General features: G+C 42.2%; 1 protein-coding gene across 4 annotated transcripts; it reads left to right on the top strand.

Moving 5' to 3' along the window:
- Positions 1-16483, top strand: LOC109876411 (zinc finger protein 239-like). Of its 4 annotated transcripts, none has more exons than XM_031821260.1 (3): positions 1-243; positions 9565-9813; positions 13348-16483. In XM_031821260.1, the coding sequence occupies exons 1-3, from the start codon at positions 141-143 to the stop codon at positions 14358-14360; spliced, it is 1365 nt and encodes a 454-aa protein (XP_031677120.1). In that variant the 5' UTR covers positions 1-140; the 3' UTR covers positions 14361-16483. The 4 variants fall into 4 exon arrangements, with proteins under 4 accessions (XP_031677120.1, XP_031677122.1, XP_031677119.1 ...); XM_031821259.1 differs by lacking the exon at positions 1-243 and adding an exon at positions 801-1190; XM_031821261.1 differs by lacking the exon at positions 1-243 and adding an exon at positions 9042-9136.
- The last annotated feature ends 4336 nt before the right edge of the window (positions 16484-20819 follow it).

The following is a 20819-nucleotide window of genomic DNA, read 5'->3' as shown; positions in this document are numbered from 1 at the left end:
TCAGATCAAGTCTGAGGCCGGTATCATCAACAGTGAGAACAAACCCAGCCTGCCTCTCTCCTTCCACACTGAGACCAAATCTTCAGTCACTGGGTCCTGATTGTGACAGTGGAGCCCAGTTTGCACTGCAGGGTCCAGAGATGGCATCAGTGAAGCTGGAAGACTGCAGTCAAACAATGGAGCTGAATGTCAACATTAAAGATGCAGAAGAGGAGGAGGAGATTGGGGAATCTGTTTATGATGGTAAGAGCAGGTTTTATCTTACTAAATGTATGTTGTTCATTCCAACTTCCTACTGTGTATGAAAAGTTGCAGTAGAACTGTTTCAATGAGAAGGTAGATGTTATTTCATGCTAATGCTAATTCATTATTTGTGTAAAACTAACAATGAAATACAACCCGGACTCATCCTCTGGCTTAAAAACAGAAGTCCAAACTCTGGCGGTATGGTAGCTCAATGTATGCAGGGTTGGGTGGGTCACTTTCAGGGTGACAGCTGCACTTTAAATAAAAACTTTTTAACTAGGCACGTCAGTGAAGAACACATAAATGGATTAAAATAAATGTACATTACCAGTCAAAGTTTGGACACACCTACTCATTCCAGGGTTTTTCTTTATTAAAAAACAACGATTTTCTACATTGTAGAATAATAGTGAAGACATCACAACTAATGAAATAACTTTCAAGCAATGTATAAGAGTTATACTCCAGTCCAGTAGGTGGCGGTAGTGCAACATTTATTGGATGCCAACAGCCGTTAAACATAATCGAAGAACTCACCTGTAATGTGCCACGTCTACCACAACCTTTCCTATCGTGTTATATTATCACTACAGCATTTTAGGAAGCCATTGTTCAAAGTGTGTTCATGCATACAGTACAATGGGAGGGGGTGTGGCCTGCACAGGAGAACCAGGAAGTTGATCTCAGACGTCTATTTAGGACTGGGATCCAATCCGGGGTTAACAGATTAACAGTGAGGACAAACCTAGTCTGCCTTTCTCCTTTCACACCGAGTTCAAACCTACAGTTACTGGGTCCTGATTGTGACAGCGGAGACCAGTTTGCTCTGCAGGATCCAGAGATGGCATCAGTGAAGCTGGAAGACTGCAGTCAAACACTGGAGCTGAACGTCAACATTAAAGATGAAGAAGAGGAGGAGAAGATTTGGAAATGTGTCAATCATGGTAAAAGCAGGCACTATCTTCGTAAATTAGACCTCCATAATTTATGAACCAGTCTAATGCTAGGTTGAATTATGTTTCTATCGGGAATGGCGTCGTGTGGGAGAGCGGTTTGCTGATGATAATAACGTTGTGAACAGAGTGCCCCGTGGTGGTGGTGTTATGGGCAGGCATAAACTACGGTCAACGAACATGATTGCATTTTATCGATGGAAGTTTGAATGCACAAAAATACCGTGACGAGATCCTGAAGCCTACTGTGAGACCTTTAAAAAAATGGGCATTTGGGACCAAGAGATGCATATCTGCATTCCCAGTCGTGAAATCCATAGATTAGGGCCTAATTAATTTCTTTCAATTTACCGATTTGCTCATATGAACTGTAACTCGGTAAAATCAATGAAATAGTTGCATGTTGCATTTATTTATGTTCAGTATACATAGTCTACTACTCAATGGGGTAAACATGAACGACAACAACAAAGGGACACCGTGTCCTTCGCGCCCGCTTGACAAGCACTACTCTGGCAACCTAGTAGCCATGGCAACCTAGTATGAAGTAGATACCTAGTAGCCATTTTCAGGGTGACAACTTTTTTAACTAGGCACGTCAGTGAGGAACACATTTTTATTTACAATGACCGCCTACACCGGCCAAACCTGGACGACGCTGGGCCAATTGTGCGCAGCCCAATGGGACTCCCAATCACAGCCGGTTGTGATACAGCCTGGATTCAAACCAGGCTGCTTACTACATGATTCCTTATGTTATTTCATAGTTTTGATGTCTTCATTATACCAAAATGTAGAAAATAGTGACTCCTCTAGTACTGAGATACAGTGTCTTAGACGGCTGAGCCACTCGGGAGCTCAACGTACAGCGCATGAAGTATACCATCAGTCTTCTTTAAAAAAATAATAATAATAAAAAATATTTTTTGGGGGACATAAAGAGTTGTCCGTTTTTTAGCTGAAACTGTACAATTATTTGTGTAAAACTAACAATGAAATACAACCCAGACTCATCCTCTGGCTTAAAAACCGAAGTCCAAACTCTTGCGGTATGGTAGCTCAGTGTACGCAGGGTTGGGTGGGTTCCTTTCTAAATGGAATCTGTTACAAGGTACCTGTCCAAAATTATACTCTAACTTAATTTTTGGATTACCTAAACTCATTAATGTAATCTGATTACATTCCGTTACTTTTAGATTACTTTCCCCCTTAAGAGGCATTAGAATAATACAAATGAATGTTGCCAATTGAATGACATCTATTGCAGGATAAATCAATGTTAAAGTTTACATAGCTGGCCTATACATGGATGTTAAATTTTACTTTATGGGTTGGTTATGTAGGCTTTTTTAACCCATCGCTTTCTACTACATACAATAATATGATGAAATTATATCTTTACATTAATAACCAAAGTCTATCAGAATTCCAGTCATTCCAATAAATGTTATACCTCTTGATATTCAACAATAGGACTTGGAAGTATAGATGAGCCAAATAGTTTTACCTGAGCACGACACCAAAACTAAGGACTTATTAGCCAGCCCTACTTTTTATTGTCGCAGAGGACTGATTTAGGCTCATTGATTCGAGTTGAAAAATAAATGCTGCGCTCGTGTAATGGCATGCTTTGCCAGAGGTGTGCAAAGCTGTCATCAAGGCAAAGGGTGTCCACTTTGAAAAATATATTTTGATTTAACACTTAAAAAAAAAAAATGTAAAATGATAATTATTGTTTTTGGTTACTACATGATTCCTTATGTTACTTCATAGTTTTGATGTCTTCATTATAATAAAATGTAGAAAATAGTAAAAATAAAGAAACCCTTGAATCAGTAGGTGTGTCCAAACTTTGACTGGTGCTGTGTATATAGAATGTATAATTCCCTAAACAGATTGCCCCTCTTTAAGTCTATCAAAAGAGTGCAAGTTTGAGCATGTGTCCATTCGGTCTATGGATGTTTTTATTTTTATCAGCATGAATTAGATTGAGCATTAAAAGCACCACTTTTACTCCATAGGCTGGGATCCACATTACGCTGCTGTTATTCCATAGGCTGAGATCCACATTACGCTGCTGTTATTCCATAGGCTGGGATCCACATTACGCTGCTGTTATTCCATAGGCTGGGATCCACATTACGCTGCTGTTATTCCATAGGCTGGGATCCACATTACGCTGCTGTTATTCCATAGGCTGGGATCCACACTACGCTGCTGTTATTCCATAGGCTGGGATCCACATTACGCTGCTGTTATTCCATAGGCTGGGATCCACATTACGCTGCTGTTATTCCATAGGCTGGGATCCACATTACGCTGCTGTTATTCCATAGGCTGGGATCCACATTACGCTGCTGTTATTCCATAGGCTGGGATCCACATTACGCTGCTGTTATTCCATAGGCTGGGATCCACACTACGCTGCTGTTATTCCATAGGCTGGGATCCACATTACGCTGCTGTTATTCCATAGGCTGGGATCCACACTACGCTGCTGTTATTCCATAGGCTGGGATCCACACTACGCTGCTGTTATTCCATAGGCTGGGATCCACATTACGCTGCTGTTATTCCATAGGCTGGGATCCACATTACGCTGCTGTTATTCCATAGGCTGGGATCCACACTACGCTGCTGTTATTCCATAGGCTGGGATCCACACTACGCTGCTGTTATTCCATAGGCTGGGATCCACACTACGCTGCTGTTATTCCATAGGCTGGGATCCACACTACGCTGCTGTTATTCCATAGGCTGGGATCCACATTACGCTGCTTGTTGCAAGAGTGAATTTTTCACTGTCCACTGGTTTCAAAATCAATGATTGATAGGCAGCATAAACTTCTTGAATTAAACCATTATTGGATTCCAAATACACATTTAGATTTGTGGATGGCCATCCACAACAACCACAATCCGTAAGGCGCTAATAGCTGAATGAGAGAGCAGCAGTGTGATTCACATCAATGCGCCATGTAGATAACAATAAGTGATATCTGTATCACTGTATCCTTACCTCCAAGCGTTTATTCAAGTTGGATAATTTGGTGTGTCATCATAGTGGTCTCTGATTGGTGGTCATCATAGTGGTCTCTGATTGGTGGTCATCATTTGGTGTGTCATCATAGTGGTCTCTGATTGGTGGTCATCATAGTAGTCTCTGATTGGTGGTCGTCATTTGGTGTGTCATCGTAGTGGTCTCTGATTGGTGGTCATCATTTGGTGCGTCATCGTAGGGGTCTCTGATTGGTGGTCATCATTTGGTGTGTCATCGTAGTGGTCTCTGATTGGTCATCATTTGGTGTGTCATCGTAGTAGTCTCTGATTGGTGGTCATCATTTGGTGTGTCATAGTGGTCTCTGACTTGTGGTCATACTCACTCAGGTGGAATAAACTTAAACATGCACCTTTTTTACAATGCTGATTTGAATGTCATTGAGAATTTTTTTTCTTTTCTTACAGCAAAAATTTGTAAATGTAAAAGTAATCCTTTAGTTTTTCAAAAGTATCGGTAATTTGTTTACAATATTTTTTGCAATCCCTTTACATGTAATCTGTTACTCCCCAAACTTGTATGGTAGTTGTGTGTTAAGAAAAGGAAGAGAGAAACCCCCCACAGTGCAATCAAACAGTCTAACCTATAGCACAGCGCTTTTCAATTCACTTCTTTCCACAAGCCCACTACTTTCCTTTCGACACACTCACTCCCTCATTACTCCGGTCGCTCATTACTCCGGTCGCTCATTACTCCGGTCGCCGTATTGAGGTGCAGCCGCCCCCTTCTCCATTACTCCGGTCGCCGTATTGAGGTGCAGCCGCCCCCTTCTCCATTACTCCGGTCGCCGTATTGAGGTGCAGCCGCCCCCTTCTCCATTACTCCGGTCGCCGTATTGAGGTGCAGCCGCCCCCTTCTCCATTACTCCGGTCGCCGTATTGAGGTGCAGCCGCCCCCTTCTCCATTACTCCGGTCGCCGTATTGAGGTGCAGCCGCCCCCTTCTCCATTACTCCGGTCGCCGTATTGAGGTGCAGCCGCCCCCTTCTCCATTACTCCGGTCGCCGTATTGAGGTGCAGCCGCCCCCTTCTCCTATTGGATGAGCCACCGCTGCTCAACTGGGGACTTAAAAAAAGACACCAACTTATTAAACACAGGAGAGAATCTGACCTGGAGCTAAGAGGTAGTGAAATGATGCGAAAGCATAAGAATGGTGCTTCAGAGATTTGTGTCCCGAGTGTACACTTCGAACAAAGGAGTGTACACTTCGAACAAAGGAGTGTACACTTCGAACAAAGGAGTGTACACTTCGAACAAAGGAGTGTACACTTCGAACAAAGGTGTGTACACACAGTTGAAGTCAGAAGTTTACATACACCTTAGCCAAATACATTTAAACTCAGTTTTTCACAAGTTCTGACATTGAATCCTAGTAAAAATTCTCTGTTTTAGGTCAGTTAGGATCACCACTTTATTTTAATAATGTGAAATGTCAGAAAAATAGTAGAGAATGATTTTTCAGCTTTTATTTCTTTCATCACATTCCCAGTCGGTCAGAAGTTTACATACACTCAATTAGTATTTGGTAGCATTGCCGTTAAATTGTTTAACTTGGGTCAAACGTGTCAGGTAGCCTTCCACAACCTTTCCACAATAAGTTGGGTGAATTTTGGCCCATTCCTCCTGACAGAGCTGGTGTAACTGAGTCAGGTTTGTAGGCTTCCTTGCTCGCACATGCTTTTTCAGTTCTGCCCACACATTTTCTATGGGATTGAGGTCAGGGCTTTGTGATGACCACTCCAATACCTTAACTTTGTTGTCCTTAAGCCATTTTGTCACAACTTTGGAAGTATGCTTGGGGTCATTGTCCATTTGTGACCAAGCTTCAACTTCCTAACTGATGTCTTGAGATGTTGCTTCAATATCACATCATTTTCCAGCCACATGATGCCGTCTATTTTGAAGTGCACCAGTCCCTCCTGCAGCAAAGCACCCCAACAACATGATGCTGCCACCCCCGTGCTTCACAGTTGGGATGGTGTTCTTTGGCTTGCAAGCCTCCCCCTTTTCCCTCCAAACATAACGATGGTCATTATGGCCAAACAGTTCTATTTTTGTTTCATCAGACCAGTGGACATTTCTCCAAAAAGTACAATCTTTGCCCTCGTGTGCAGTTGCAAACCGTAGTCTGGCTTTTTTATGGCGGTTTTGGAGCAGTGGCTTCTTCCTTGCTGAGCGGCCTTTCAGATTATGTCGATATAGGAGTTTTTTACTGTGGATATAGATACTTTTGTACCTGTTTCCTCCAGCATCTTCACAAGGTCCTTTGCTGCTGTTCTGGGATTGATTTGCACTTTTCGCACCAAAGTACGTTCATCTCTAGCAGACCGAACGCGTCTCCTTCCTGAGAGGTATGACAGCTGCGTGGTCCCATGGTGTTTATACTTGCATACTATTGTTTGTAAAGATGAATGTGGTACCTTCAGGCATTTGGAAATTGCTCCCAAGGATGAACCAGACTTGTGGATGTCTACAATTATTTTTCTGAGGTCTTGGCTGATTTCTTTTGATTTCTCCCATGGTGTCAAGCAAAGAGGCACTGAGTTTTGAAATAAATCCACAGGTAGACCTCCAATTAACTCAAATTATGTCAATTAGCCTATCAGAAGTCTGCCTGAACAGTTGTTAAACAAATTACTTGTCATGCACAAAGTAGATGTCCTAACCGACTTGCCAAACTATAGTTTGTTAGTAAGAAATTTGTGGAGTGGTTGAAAAACGTGTTTTAATGACTCCAACCTAAGCATGTGTTCAGTGAGTCTGTCAGATCAGAGGCAGCAGGGATGACCAGGGATGTTCTCTTGATAAGTGTGGGAATTAGACCATTTTCCTGTCTTGCTAAACATTCAAAATGTAATGGGTATTTTTGGGTGTCAGGGAAAATGTATGGAGTAAAAAGTACATTTTCTTTTAATGTAGTGAAGTAAAAGTTGTAAAAAAAAAAATTGTACTTTACACCACAGGGTGTAGTTGAGACTTCCAACGTTTGCCCTGAGAATCCTATCAGACAGGTAGGAGTCAGACTTTTGGAAAGCGTTGATTCTTGCTTTTTGGCCCACCCATACGTTTTGTCAAGTTGGGTAAAGAACAAACTGGGAATGGTTATATCTGTATTACAAAGTTTCGAGAAGTGGAATTGTTTAGATTTTTTTGCTTATCCACCGCCCAGAGGAAGCGGATTCTTCAAGTCACGCGGCTCGGGTCTCAACCTGTGGCGTGCTTTGCTCTCCTGAGTAGGGCCCCGCTCAAAGGGGGGGGGATCAGTGGGGTAGAAGGGTATCAAATGAAAAGGAATGTTCCTAGTGTTTGTTGCCAGCCGTTTGGTGAGACATAGACCTGGTGGCAATGGCGTGACTGAGAACCCTGTTTGTCTTGAGCTTTGACCGAGTTGCTACCTGAAAAGGTTATACTTGGTGTTCTGTGAGGGCTTATGTTCTGAGTTCATTACGGTGCTTTAGGTGCTAAGAATTCGGTCATGTTGCAGCAGTGTGTAGAAGAGGGATTCCACGATGTGAGGAAAGTGCAGGAGGGCCTAGTCAGAGGGAGTGTACAGTTAGGATACAGAAAGCACTGTGTCAACTGTAGGGTTGCCAATTCAGCTGAGGATCTGAAATGCCTTGTGAGAGAGACCGGTTGAAATTGTCAGTTTGAGTGGGGCTGAACGTTTCCTATGCTGAGACAATAAAGAGAGTAGAGGGTAGCCCAAGGGCAAGGGAGCCTCCCAGTGAGTTGGTCTGAAAAGAGAAAGATCCAGAGAGGATGAGTTATAGTAAGGTTGGATATGTTGTGTTTATAGCCATGGTGATGAACTGCACTGGTGGAGTGGAAATCACAGAAGGGACATGTGGTAGTTGCAGCAGCAGAGAAATATTTGGGTGTGAGATTTTAGTACACAAGATCTACAGTCAGTTTTGAGGGAAGGGGTTCCATCCTCCAAGGCGGATGGCCTGTTGTAGGATCATTTAGGGCTAAAGTGGTGGGTTCTGGGGGATAGTGTGTAGGTGCAGGAATAGATGGTGCAATTTTAACACACATAGTATGCACATACATTTATACTGACTACACACCCACTCACATACAAGCTGCTGCTACTCTGTTTATCTTATCCTGTTGCCTAGTCCCCTTACCCCTATACATATCTACCTCCATCACTCCAGTATCCCTGTCCCCTTACCCCTATACATATCTACCTCCATCACTCCAGTATCCCTGCACATCTAAATATGGTATTGGAACTGACTTTTTAACTATTTGCTGTATATATAGTATACTTACTTGTGTATTTCCTATTCTTATTTCTCGTGTCTTTTTTTTCTAGTAATATATGGTTATTGATAATTGCATTGTTTGGTTTTGAGTTTGCAAGAAAGGCATTTCACTGTGCTTGTGACGTTACAACTGAACTTAAAACATCTTTGGTTGTAGTGGGGGAACAAGAAGTTCCGGGCAGGCCGGAACTAGAACTGTGTTGTCAAGATACCTTTTGTGTCCGTTTTTAAAATTATTACTACAGGTTTGTAATTGCACGTTTAAACTGTCTAATATCAAAATAACTTGTCATAACGTTCCAGGTAACAAATGATCACGTTTGGTAAAGGTTCTGTGTTATTTTGGTTCAAACCGAGTGAGTGGAAAACGTGGCTAAAACAATTTTATACGTCAGTCAATTAACATAAATTCTGAAATAATCTTTTTTAATTAATGATTTAATTTCGATTTCTGAGCTCCTTTTACATGTTATTGGTTTTCTATAAAATTCGCGAGTTTGTAAAATGGCGGCGTCAGCTCTGTCTGCGTGCGGGCAGTGCAGATGCACCAGAGAGCGAACCAACAAAAAAAAATGGACCAGAGAGCGACAATTCCACGGTTGCCCTACAGTTGTGAGGCTGAATGCAATGTTTTTCTTTTCTTTTTGTTTATAAAATTACATGTGTAATAATATTCAGACACATTGTATTTCCCATTCACATTGTTTCTATCTATAATCGTTTTTTTGTGGGTGAAATAATACAGTGACGACGACGTTATTCAAGAAAATTGTTCATCGTGCTTCCTCAAACACTGCAACCTTAATGGCTTGAGTCATTTATGCATTGATGTAAATGTAGGAAATCTACTATAGGTTAAGTGCACTTACGTTGTGTAATTTAAAGTGTGCACTCCTCTAATGTGAATTAATGTTTTGTAGTCTATGCATAGCAACCCGATTTTAATTGAACAAGGAAAAAAAAAGTTTAGTTAAGAGAATAATTTAAGTGCCAGAACTGTCAAGACTAACTTTTGTGTCCGTGTCTCTTTGTTACTACAGGCCAACGAGGATTAAGTCTGATTCCGGTATCCTCAACAGTGAGGACAATCCCAGCCTGCCTCTCTCCTTCCACACTGACTCCAAACCTTCAGTCACTGGGTCCTGATTGTGACCGTGGAGCCCAGTTTGCACTGCAGGAATCAGAGATGGCATCAGTGAAGCTTGAAGACTGCAGTCAAACACTGGAGCTGAATGTCAACATTAAAGATGAAGAAGAGGAGGAGAAGATTGGGGAATCTGTTTCTCATGGTAAGAGCAGGTTCTAACTCAGTTTGTTGTTCATTCCAACTTCCCACTGTGTATGAAAAGTTGCAGTAGAACTGTTTCATGATGAACTGTTTCAATGAGAAGGTAGATGTTATTTCATGCTACTGACACTTGCATGGTTTGACACCAGTATTGTCAGCATGTGTTTGATTCACTGGGCTGTCTGGAGTGATCAGAGAGGAGACTAAAGAAGTGAAGTAGACAAGGTGAACTTTCTCCCCAGTCTGTGGTACTGAGTATTCTGGAACAGGTTTTCATCAAGGATCTCTCTGTACTTTGTTCTGTTAATCTTTCCCTCGATCCTGACTAGTCTCTCAGTCCCTGCTGCTGAAAAACCTCCCCACAGCATGATGCTGCCATCACCATGCTTCACCATAGGGATGGTGCCAGGTTTCCTCCAAATGTGACGCTTGGCATTCAGGCCAACATTTTGGTTTCATCAGACCAGAGAATCTTGTTTCTCATGGTCTGAGAGTCTTTAGGTGCCTTTTGGAAAACTCCAAGTGGGCTGTCATGTGCCTTTTTTACTGATGAGTGGCTTCGTCTGGCCACTCTACCATGAAGGCCTGATTGGTGGAGTGCTGCAGAGATGGTTGTCCTTCTGGAATGTTCTCCCATCTCCACAGATGAACTCTGGAGCTCTGTCAGTGACCATCGGGTTCTTGGTCACCTCCCTGACCAAGGCCCTTCTCCCCCGATTGCTCAGTTTGGCCGGGCGGCCAGCTCTAGGAATAGTCTTGGTGGTTCCAAACTTCTTCCATTTAAGAATGATGGAGGCCACTGTGTTCTTGGGGACCTTCAATGCTGCAGAAATGTTGTTGGTACCCTTCACCAGATCTGTGCCTTGAAACAATCCTGTCTCAGAGCTCTACGGACAATTCCTTCAACCTCATGGCTTGGTTTTTGCTCTGACATGCACTGTCAACTGTGGGACCTTATATAGACAGATGTGTTCCTTTCCAAATCATGTCCAATCAATTGAATTTACCACAGGTGGATTCCAATCAAGTTGTAGAAACATCTCAAGGATGATAAATGGGAACAGGATGCACCAGAGCTCAATTTTGAGTCTCATAGGGTCTGAATACTTATGTAATTAAGGTATGTTTTTTATTTTTAATACATTTGCAAACATTTCGAAAAGCCTGTTTTTAGCTTTGTCATTATCGGGTATTGTGTGTAGATTTCAGGATTTGTCAAAAAAAAAATTAAAATCCATTTTAGAATAAGGCAATGTGGAAAAAGAGAAGAGGTCTGAATACTTTTCTAATGCACTGTACAGTGAGGGGGAAAAAAGTATTTGATCCCCTGCTGATTTTGTACGTTTGCCCACTGACAAAGAAATGATCAGTCTATCATATAATTTTAATGGTAGGTTTATTTGAACAGTGAGAGACAGAATAACAACAAAACAATCCAGAAAAATGCATGTCAAAAATGTTAGAAAATTATTTGCATTATAATGAGGGAAATAAGTATTTGACCCCTCTACAAAACATGACTTAGTACTTGGTGGCAAAGCCCTTGTTGGCAATCACAGAGGTCAGACGTTTCTTGTAGTTGGCCACCAGGTTTGCACACATCTCAGGAGGGATTTTGTCCCACTCCTCTTTGCAGATCTTCTCCAAGTCATTTAAGGTTTCGAGGCTGACGTTTGGCAACTCGAACCTTCAGCCCCCTCCACAGATTTTCTATGGGATTAAGGTCTGGAGACTGGCTAGGCCCCGTCCATCGTCCTTTTGATGCGGTTAAGTTGTCCTGTCCCCTTAGCAGAACCCCCCCCCCCCCCCCCCCCAAAAGCATAAATGTTTCCACCTCCATGTTTGACGGTGGGGATGGTGTTCTTGGGGTCATAGGCAGCATTCCTCCTCCTCCAAACATGGTGAGTTCAGTTGAGAGCTCCATTTTGGTCTCATCTGACCACATCACTTTCACCCAGTTGTCCTCTGAATCATTCAGATGTTCTTTGGCAAACTTCAGACGGGCATGTATATGTGCTTTCTTGAGCAGGGGGACCTTGCAGGCGCTGCAGGATTTCAGTCCTTCACGGCGTAGTGCGTTAACAATTGTTTTCTTGGTGACTATGGTCCTAGCTGCCTTGAGATCATTGACAAGATCCTCCTGTGTAGTTCTGGGCTGATTCCTCACCGTTCTCATGATCATTGCAACTCCACGAGGTGAGATCTTGCATGGAGCCCCAGGCCGAGGGAGGTTGACAGTTATTTTGTGTTTCTTCCATTTGCGAATAATCGCACCAACTGTTGACCTTCTCACCAAGCTGCTTGGTGAGGGTCTTGTAGCCCATTCCAGCCTTGTGTAGGTCTACAATCTTGTCCCTGACATCCTTGGAGAGCTCGTTGGTCTTGGCCAAGGTGGAGAGTTTGGAATCTGATTGATTGCTTCTGTGGACAGGTGTCGTTTATACAGGTAACAAACTGAGATTAGGAGAACTCACTTTAAGAGTGTGCTCCTAATCTCAGCCTGTTACCTGTATAAAATACACCTGGGAGCCAGAAATCTTTCTGATTTGAGAGGGGGTCAAATACTTATTTCCCTCATTAAAATGCAAATCAATTTATAACATTTTTGACATGTGTTTTTCTGGATTCTTTTTGTTGTTATTCTGTCTCTCACTGTTCAAATAAACATACCATTAAAATTACAGACTGATCATTTCTTTGTCAGTGGGCAAACGTATAAAATCAGCAGGGGGATCAAATATTTTATTCCCTCACTGATATGTCACCCAGGACAGCCAGAAGACAGAAGAGGACTGGCCACCCCTCAGACTGGTTCCTCTCTTGGTTTCTTCCTAGTGTTCCTGTGTTCTGGGGAGTTTTTCTTAGCCACTGTGCTTATATGCATTGCTTGCTTATTGGTGTTTTTAAGATGGATTTCTGTATAAGCACTTTGTGCCAACTGCTGATGTAAAAAGTGCATCAAATGTATTTGATTGACATGTACAATGAGTGTACAAAACATTAAGAACACCTTCCAAATGTTGAGTTGCAACCCCCCTTATGCCCTCAGCGTCAATTAGTTTGGGCATGGAATCTACAAGGTGTGGAAAGCTTTCCACAGGGATGATGACGCATGTTGACTCCAATGCTTCCCAGTTGTGTCAAGTTGGCTAAATGTCCTTTGGTCCACCACCCATTCTTCACACACACAGGAAACTTTTGCACATGGAAAAACCCAGAAGCATTGCATTTATTAACACAAACCGGTGCGCCTGGCACCTACTACCATACCCCGTTAAAAGGCACTTCAATATTTTGTCTTGCCCATTCACCCTCTGAATGGCAGACATACACAATCCATGTCACAATTGTATCAAGCCTTAAAAATCATTTTTAATTTGGTTCTTCATCTACACTGATTGAAGTGGATTAAACAAGTGACATCAATAAGAAATCATAGCTTTAACATGGTCAGTCTGTCATGGAAAGAGCAGGTGTTCCTAATGTTTTGGCGCTCAGTATATCACACCAACTGATTCTTCTGTTGTTCACACAGGAGACCATGTTGAGACATTCTCTACATCCAGAGAGCAACAGCAGGAAGATCACAGAGCTAAGAGGTCTCACCACTGCCCACATTGTGAGGAGATTTTCCCAATTCTATCAAAGCTAAAAACACACCTAAAAATGCACACAGGAGATCATCTGTATTCCTGCACTGACTGTGGGAAGAGTTTCACAACATCAAGGGCTCTGACAGTTCATCGGAGAGTACACACAGGAGAGAAGCCTTACAACTGCTCTGACTGTGGGGAGAGTTTCTCTCAACAGAGCAATTTAAAAAAACACCAACGTATACATACAGGAGAGAAGCCTTACTCTTGCTCGGCCTGTGGGAGGAGTTTCTCTCAACAGAGCAACTTCAAAAAACACCAACGGATACACACAGGAGAGAGGCCATACTCTTGCTCTGACTGTGGAAAAGGCTTCACAACATCAACTGAGCTAACAGTTCATCAGAGAACACACACAGGAGAGAAGCCTTATTACTGCTCTGACTGTGGAAAGAGTTTCTCCCGATTGGATACCTTAAAAGTACATGAACGTGTACATACAGGAGAGAAACCATACTCCTGCTCTGACTGTGGAAAATGCTTCACAACATCATCTGAGCTAACAGTTCATCAGAGAACACACACAGGAGAGAAGCCTTACTTCTGCTCTGACTGTGGAAAAAGTTTCTCCCAATTGGAGAAGTTAAAATGTCACCAGCGAATACATACAGACCAAAAGTCTTACTTCTGCTCCGACTGTGGGAAGAGTTTCACCCGATTGGATACCTTAAAATGTCACCAGCGTATACATACAGGAGAGAAGCCTTACTTCTGCTCTGATTGTGGGAAGAGTTTCACCCGATTGGATACCTTGAAATGTCACCAGCGAATACATACCGGAGAGAAGCCTTATTCCTGCTCTGATTGTGGTAATAGTTTTACTGATCAGAGCAGCTTAACACACCACTGTATACCTACAGGAGAGAAGCCTCATCAGTTCTCTCAGACCAGCTAAGAGTAAAGTCATTACATCACTTCATTCTCATCTCATAAATGAAGTGGTAACAGTGAATTTGATAACATTTAAGAAAGAATAAAACACTATTGGGATCCTATTGTTTCTCACTGTAAGAGAACAGTGCAGAGGAAAGGGTGTGTTATAGAATGTTAGCTTCTTGTTGTTTTACTGATCAGTGAGCACCATGTCAGTTTTATTTAATTGAGCTTTTACTCTAAAGATATTGAGAGTTCCTTGAATTTGCCTTTAGGGTTGAATGCCCTCTGAGGCTTCTTACGTTGTAACAATGAAGTCTGATTGTTGACTGTGTGGTGCTGCTTCCCTCTGCAGTGTTCTGTGGGAATGAGCTGGTAGACACAACATGGGTCAGAGATGGTGTGATGATCAGTTCTCTGTGGAAATGAGCTGGTAGACACAACATGTATCAGAGATGGTGTGGTGATCAGTGTTCTGTGGGAATGAGCTGGTAGACACAACATGGGTCAGAGATGGTGTGATGATCAGTTCTCTGTGGAAATGAGCTGGTAGACACAACATGTGTCAGAGATGGTGTGATGATCAGTGTTCTGTGGGAATGAGCTGGTAGACACAACATGGGTCAGAGATGGTGTGATGATCAGTGTTCTGTGGGAATGAGCTGGTAGACACAACATGGGTCAGAGATGGTGTGATGATCAGTGTTCTGTGGAAATGAGCTGGTAGACACAACATGTGTCAGAGATGGTGTGATGATCAGTGTTCTGTGGGAATGAGCTGGTAGACACAACATGGGTCAGAGATGGTGTGATGATCAGTGTTCTGTGGGAATGAGCTGGTAGACACAACATGGGTCAGAGATGGTGTGGTGATCAGTTCTCTGTGGAAATGAGCTGGTAGACACAACATGTGTCAGAGATGGTGTGATGATCAGTGTTCTGTGGGAATGAGCTGGTAGACACAACATGGATCAGAGATGGTGTGATGATCAGTGTTCTGTGGGAATGAGCTGGTAGACACAACATGGATCAGAGATGGTGTGATGATCAGTGTTCTGTGGGAATGAGCTGGTAGACACGACATGGGTCAGAGATGGTGTGATGATCAGTGTTCTGTGGGAATGAGCTGGTAGACACAACATGGGTCAGAGATGGTGTGATCAGTGTTCTGTGGAAATGAGCTGGTAGACACAACATGTGTCAGAGATGGTGTGATGATCAGTTCTATGTGGAAATGAGCTGGTAGACACAACATGTGTCAGAGATGGTGTGGTGATCAGTGTTCTGTGGGAATGAGCTGGTAGACACAACATGTGTCAGAGATGGTGTGATGATCAGTTCTCTGTGGGAATGAGCTGGTAGACACAACATGTGTCAGATGGTGTGATGATCAGTGTTCTGTGGGAATGAGCTGGTAGACACAACATGGGTCAGAGATGGTGTGATGATCAGTGTTCTGTGGGAATGAGCTGGTAGACACAACATGGGTCAGAGATGGTGTGATGATCAGTGTTCTGTGGGAATGAGCTGGTAGACACAACATGGGTCAGAGATGGTGTGATGATCAGTGTTCTGTGGAAATGAGCTGGTAGACACAACATGTGTCAGAGATGGTGTGATGATCAGTGTTCTGTGGGAATGAGCTGGTAGACACAACATGTATCAGAGATGGTGTGATGATCAGTGTTCTGTGGAAATGAGCTGGTAGACACAACATGTGTCAGAGATGGTGTGATGATCAGTGTTCTGTGGAAATGAGCTGGTAGACACAACATGTGTCAGAGATGGTGTGATGATCAGTGTTCTGTGGGAATGAGCTGGTAGACAACATGTATCAGAGATGGTGTGGTGATCAGTGTTCTGTGGGAATGAGCTGGTAGACAACATGTATCAGAGATGGTGTGATGATCAGTGTTCTGTGGGAATGAGCTGGTAGACAACATGTATCAGAGATGGTGTGATCAGTCTTCACCATTAGTTTGGGTGGATTTATTTTTTTACTACGAAGTAACTTTTGTTTAACGATAAACATACTTTGAAACGACTACATGTTTATTAAATTGTCTTATTAGATTTATTATCAAATGTATTTGGTTAACTGCATTGAACTTGATATGCTAATTAAAAATACATATTCTACATGAATTTGTGCTGGTCAAACTTTGAGTTATTTATACAGACAATGCAATGTTTTTGTTTTAATTGATATTATTCAAACTCATTTAAATGTCTATGTATCTACTGAATACATGTCACTACACCTCTACATGCCAATTAGTCCCCAGTATGCTCTATAATGCATACAAATAATGTTTTGCAGTATAAAGGACATGTTTTCATATTTAAATAAATGTTATTTTGTAATGTGTTTTCTATGGTGCCAGAGTCCAGGGACAATATTACTACCACAATTCAAGTATGATCCACTTACTATTGGGGAATGGAACCAGAGAGGAAGCTGCATTACCCTTTCCCTGCCCCATTATTCAGAGTGGAAGAGCTGGGAACTCTCCTGTGATGGTCCACATCTACCACAACATTTCCTATTGTGTTATTCAGCACCACAGCATTTTAGGAAGCCATTGTTCAAATTGTGTTCATACACACAGTAACAATAGGAAGAGGGGGTGTGGCCTGCACAGGGGAGGACCAAGAGGTTGAGCTCAGACTTCTATTTCGGACTAGGATCCTACCCAGAGTTGACAGTGAGGACAAACCCAGCCTGCCTGTCTCATCCAAACCTACAGTCACTGGGTCCTTATTGTGACTGGATCCCAGCACCTCTACTTCCTGTGGCAATGGTAATGATTATAACGTTTCCTCGTGAGCATAGCAGGTATCCATGGTAGTGTTTATGTTGTGTGTTGTCAGCATAACAGGTATTTCAAATTAATAACACCTTCCTAATATTCAGGTGCACCTTTTTTTTGCCCTCGGAGCAGCCTCAAATCATAGGGACATGGACTTTACAAGGTGTCGATAGAGTTCCACAGGGATGCTGGCCCATGTTGACTCCTATGCTTCCTAGGTGTGTCAAGTTGGCTGGATGTGCCTGGCACCTGCTACCATTCCACGTGCAAAGGCACTTCAATCTTTTGTTTGCTCTCAACCGCAGCGGCAGCTGCTGAATACCTGGGTCGCGAGATGGTTCGTTGTCAGCAAAGCGGCTTGACAGAACTATGATGCCACGTTTTCGAACCACAGGCGTGATAACTCGAGCTGTCAGATATTGAAGGCCAAGAGTTTCAAATCGTTTTACCGGAACACGTCTTAACACTTCATTTTTCACTTGCTTGTTTCAAGTGTCAAATTTCATTTTTTTTGTACACGTGATTAAAAAAAAAACATGTCCAGTGTCTGTTTACAGGCGATTTGAACACTTATGGGCATTTTTACATGCGTTCATTACTCCTGTTCAGCCTGTTGGGTAAGGAATGGCGTTTTTGTAGTTGTTTTTGGATAATTGCCGAAAACTTAGTTGGTAGCTAACGTCACAATTTATGATTTTGTTTTTTATATTTAAGCATTTATGTATTGCACAAAGGTGTCTTATTTTGAATTAGCCATAATTTGTCCTTGTCTGAAGTATTAAGCTAATCACCTACTTTTCCAAAACTCCATTTGTTTGATGAATAAATTAAAGCAATAGTAGTCACTACTTTCCAAACCACAAAGGCTGAATTCAAATGTTTTATAAACTGTTACCGATGCAGCGGAGGAAGGACCAGTGTGCACAACATTTGAGATAAATAAGCTTCTTGTGCGTATGGAAAATATCTGGGATCTTTATTTCAGCTCATGAAACATGAGACCAATACTTTACATGTTGAATTTATATTTTTGTTCAGTGTATACCTATTCCCTGACGTTGTCCAAGTTCGGATTTCTCGTTCATTCCATATTGCCCACTTCCTCACCAGACAGTAGCAACAAACTATTAGAAACGGTGCTAATTTCATTCATCAACATTTAAAAAAGGCAGACATTTCCCCGATCATAGTCCAGCTCAAAACTAATGAGACTTTCAGTATGTCAAAAGTAACAGTAAAAAACACTTTTAGCAAACATAAAATAAGTTGACTGAATAGATTTAATAAACATTTCAAAACAATACATTATACTATAGACCTGCTAAATTACATTCAGCGTTAAAAAAAACACGGAATAAACCCAAATAATTCTGTATTAAATTTGATGCAACAATTGTTCATGAAGCAAACATTGTATGACTTGGTGAAGGTGGTAGAAGGAAGCTGTCTGTTTTCCAACAGAATTCCGTCTTGTTCATGTTGATGATCGGTACAACATGAGACCGATAGCAAGCCATGGTGTATGAGTCAATATTAATTGTTTATTACGTTGGTAATTTTTGTTTTTAATACCACAAAACCCAGAGGGGCCTTATTGCTATATGGCCAATATACCAGGCTATGGGCTGTATCCAGGCACTCCGTTGCATCATGCAGAAGAACAGCCCCCAGCCGTGGTATATTGTCGATATACCACAAACCCCTGAGGTGCCTTATTGCTTAAATATAACACAGATACATGTGCATGTGAGGTTTCAAATAATGTTACTACTACTAGCTTGCGCTCTCCCTGCTTTTCCTGAACATGTTCATCTGATATAGCTAGTTGTTATTGTTCGTCCTTCCTCATCCAAAGCAGGCTTTTCTCCTCCTCGCTAGTCTTCAGATGCTTGACTAAATGATAATGTTGTGGCTGTAATATGGACATTGCATTAGAACAACTAAATACACTCTTAGAAAAATGGGTTCCAAAAGGCTTCTTCAGCTGTCCCCATAGTATAACTATTTGGTTCCAGATAGAACCCTTTGTGATCCGTGTAGAACCCCCTTTCCACAGAGGGTTCTACCTGGAACCCAAGAGGGTTCTTCAAAATGTTATCCTATGGGGACAGCTGAATAACTTCATGTTCTAGATAGCACCTTTTCTAAGAGTGTAGCTTTATCAGATAGACATTATCAGGAAAAGCAGCTCATTTAGCAAGCCAATAAAATACCTATTGCATTGCTTCAACCTTGAAATATAACTTTTTATCTCTGTAGCAGTTTGATATCACCTCGTCTAGGCACTGCAACAGACAGATCTTATTCCTTCTCTATTGTTTAGATCCTGCAGGGAGCTAGCCTGTTCTCCTAAAACATTAGCTAAGTTAGCCAACTTGATCAAATAAATCTCCGCTTGCTAACTAGCAACGCCAACCAATTACACAAATACAAAGTAAACAATTATTTTCTAAACTAATCTTAGTCTCAACCAAATGACAAGTACAACAAACTATTGTTCTGTTCCACAACGTGACAACCATTAGTTACAGGTTAGACAGAAGACTATTTCTAGATAGCTAACTAGTCATGCTATTTCAATGAAAATAAACTAGCTAGCCAGCTTCAGCTTTGTAGTTGTAATGCTATGTGGGAAAAGTCGTTTTAAATGTATTCCTCCATTTCTCACCAACGCCTTGCTGTTTACATTCTGTAAATCGAACGTTAATTGACAAATTTGAACAATATTTAGAAACATCTGCTCCCTCCCCGAGTAAGCGATTCATGTCAGTGTAGGAAAGGATGAAACGGCGTCTGTGCCACTAGTAAGTACAGATAGTATAAGTCGCCTCGCACTGTCCCCGCAGCCAGACAACTTTCTCATGGCTTCTGGAGGGAGATGCTGTAGGAATGCTCTACCGGTGTCGCTCATTCAGCCGACAAACTTTCAACCGGTTTTCCCCATTAAGCAGCGAGTGGGAGTCTGAGGCCGAGCCTTCTCTGGTCTCTACTCCTCCGGTTACGGGGTCTGAGACGCCGAAGCCTCCCACCATTAGCTCTGACAAATTGAAAACCCTAGTCATTGGCGACTCCATTTTCTAAGTATTATACTTAAAACAAATCATCCAGCGATCATACACTGTTTACCAGAGGGCAGGGCTACCGATGTTAAGGCTAATTTGAAGATGGTGCTGGCTAAAACTGGCGAGTGTAGAGAGTATAGGAATATTGTTATCCACGTCGGCACTAACGATGTTAGGATGAAACAGTCAGAGGTCACCAAGTGCAACATAGCTTCAGCGTGTAAATCAGCTAGAAAGATATGTCGGCATTGAGTAATTGTCTCTGGCCCCCTCCCAGTTAGGGGGAGTGATGAGCTCTACAGCAGTCTCACAACTCAATCGCTGGTTGAAAATGTTTTCTGCCCCTCCCAAAGGATAGAATTTATAGATAATTTGCCCTCTTTCTGGGACTCACCCACAAACAGGACCAAGCCTGGCCTGTTGAGGAGTGACGGACTCCATCCTAGCTGGAAGGGTGCTCTCATCTTATCTATGAACATAGACAGGGCTCTAACTCCCTAGCTTCACAATGAAATAGGGTGCAGACCAGGTAGCAGGCTGCCAGTTTAGTGGAGTCTGCCACTAGCAGTCAGTGTAGTCAGCTCAGCTATCCCCATTGAGACCGTGTCT

This window comes from Oncorhynchus kisutch, unplaced genomic scaffold, assembly GCF_002021735.2.
Source record: "Oncorhynchus kisutch isolate 150728-3 unplaced genomic scaffold, Okis_V2 scaffold3945, whole genome shotgun sequence".
Classification (NCBI taxonomy): domain Eukaryota; kingdom Metazoa; phylum Chordata; class Actinopteri; order Salmoniformes; family Salmonidae; genus Oncorhynchus; species Oncorhynchus kisutch.
Note: the sequence above shows the minus strand (reverse complement) of the source record. Positions and strands in the feature narration are given on the sequence as shown.

Coding starts and splice junctions, on each gene's coding strand:
- LOC109876411 (XM_031821259.1), top strand. CDS start 872: ATGCATACAGTACAATGGGAGGGGGTGTGGCCTGCACAGGAGAACCAG. Junction 1,191..9,564: donor TTGGAAATGTGTCAATCATG/GTAAAAGCAGGC, acceptor TTGTTACTACAG/GCCAACGAGGATTAAGTCTG. Junction 9,814..13,347: donor TGGGGAATCTGTTTCTCATG/GTAAGAGCAGGT, acceptor TTGTTCACACAG/GAGACCATGTTGAGACATTC.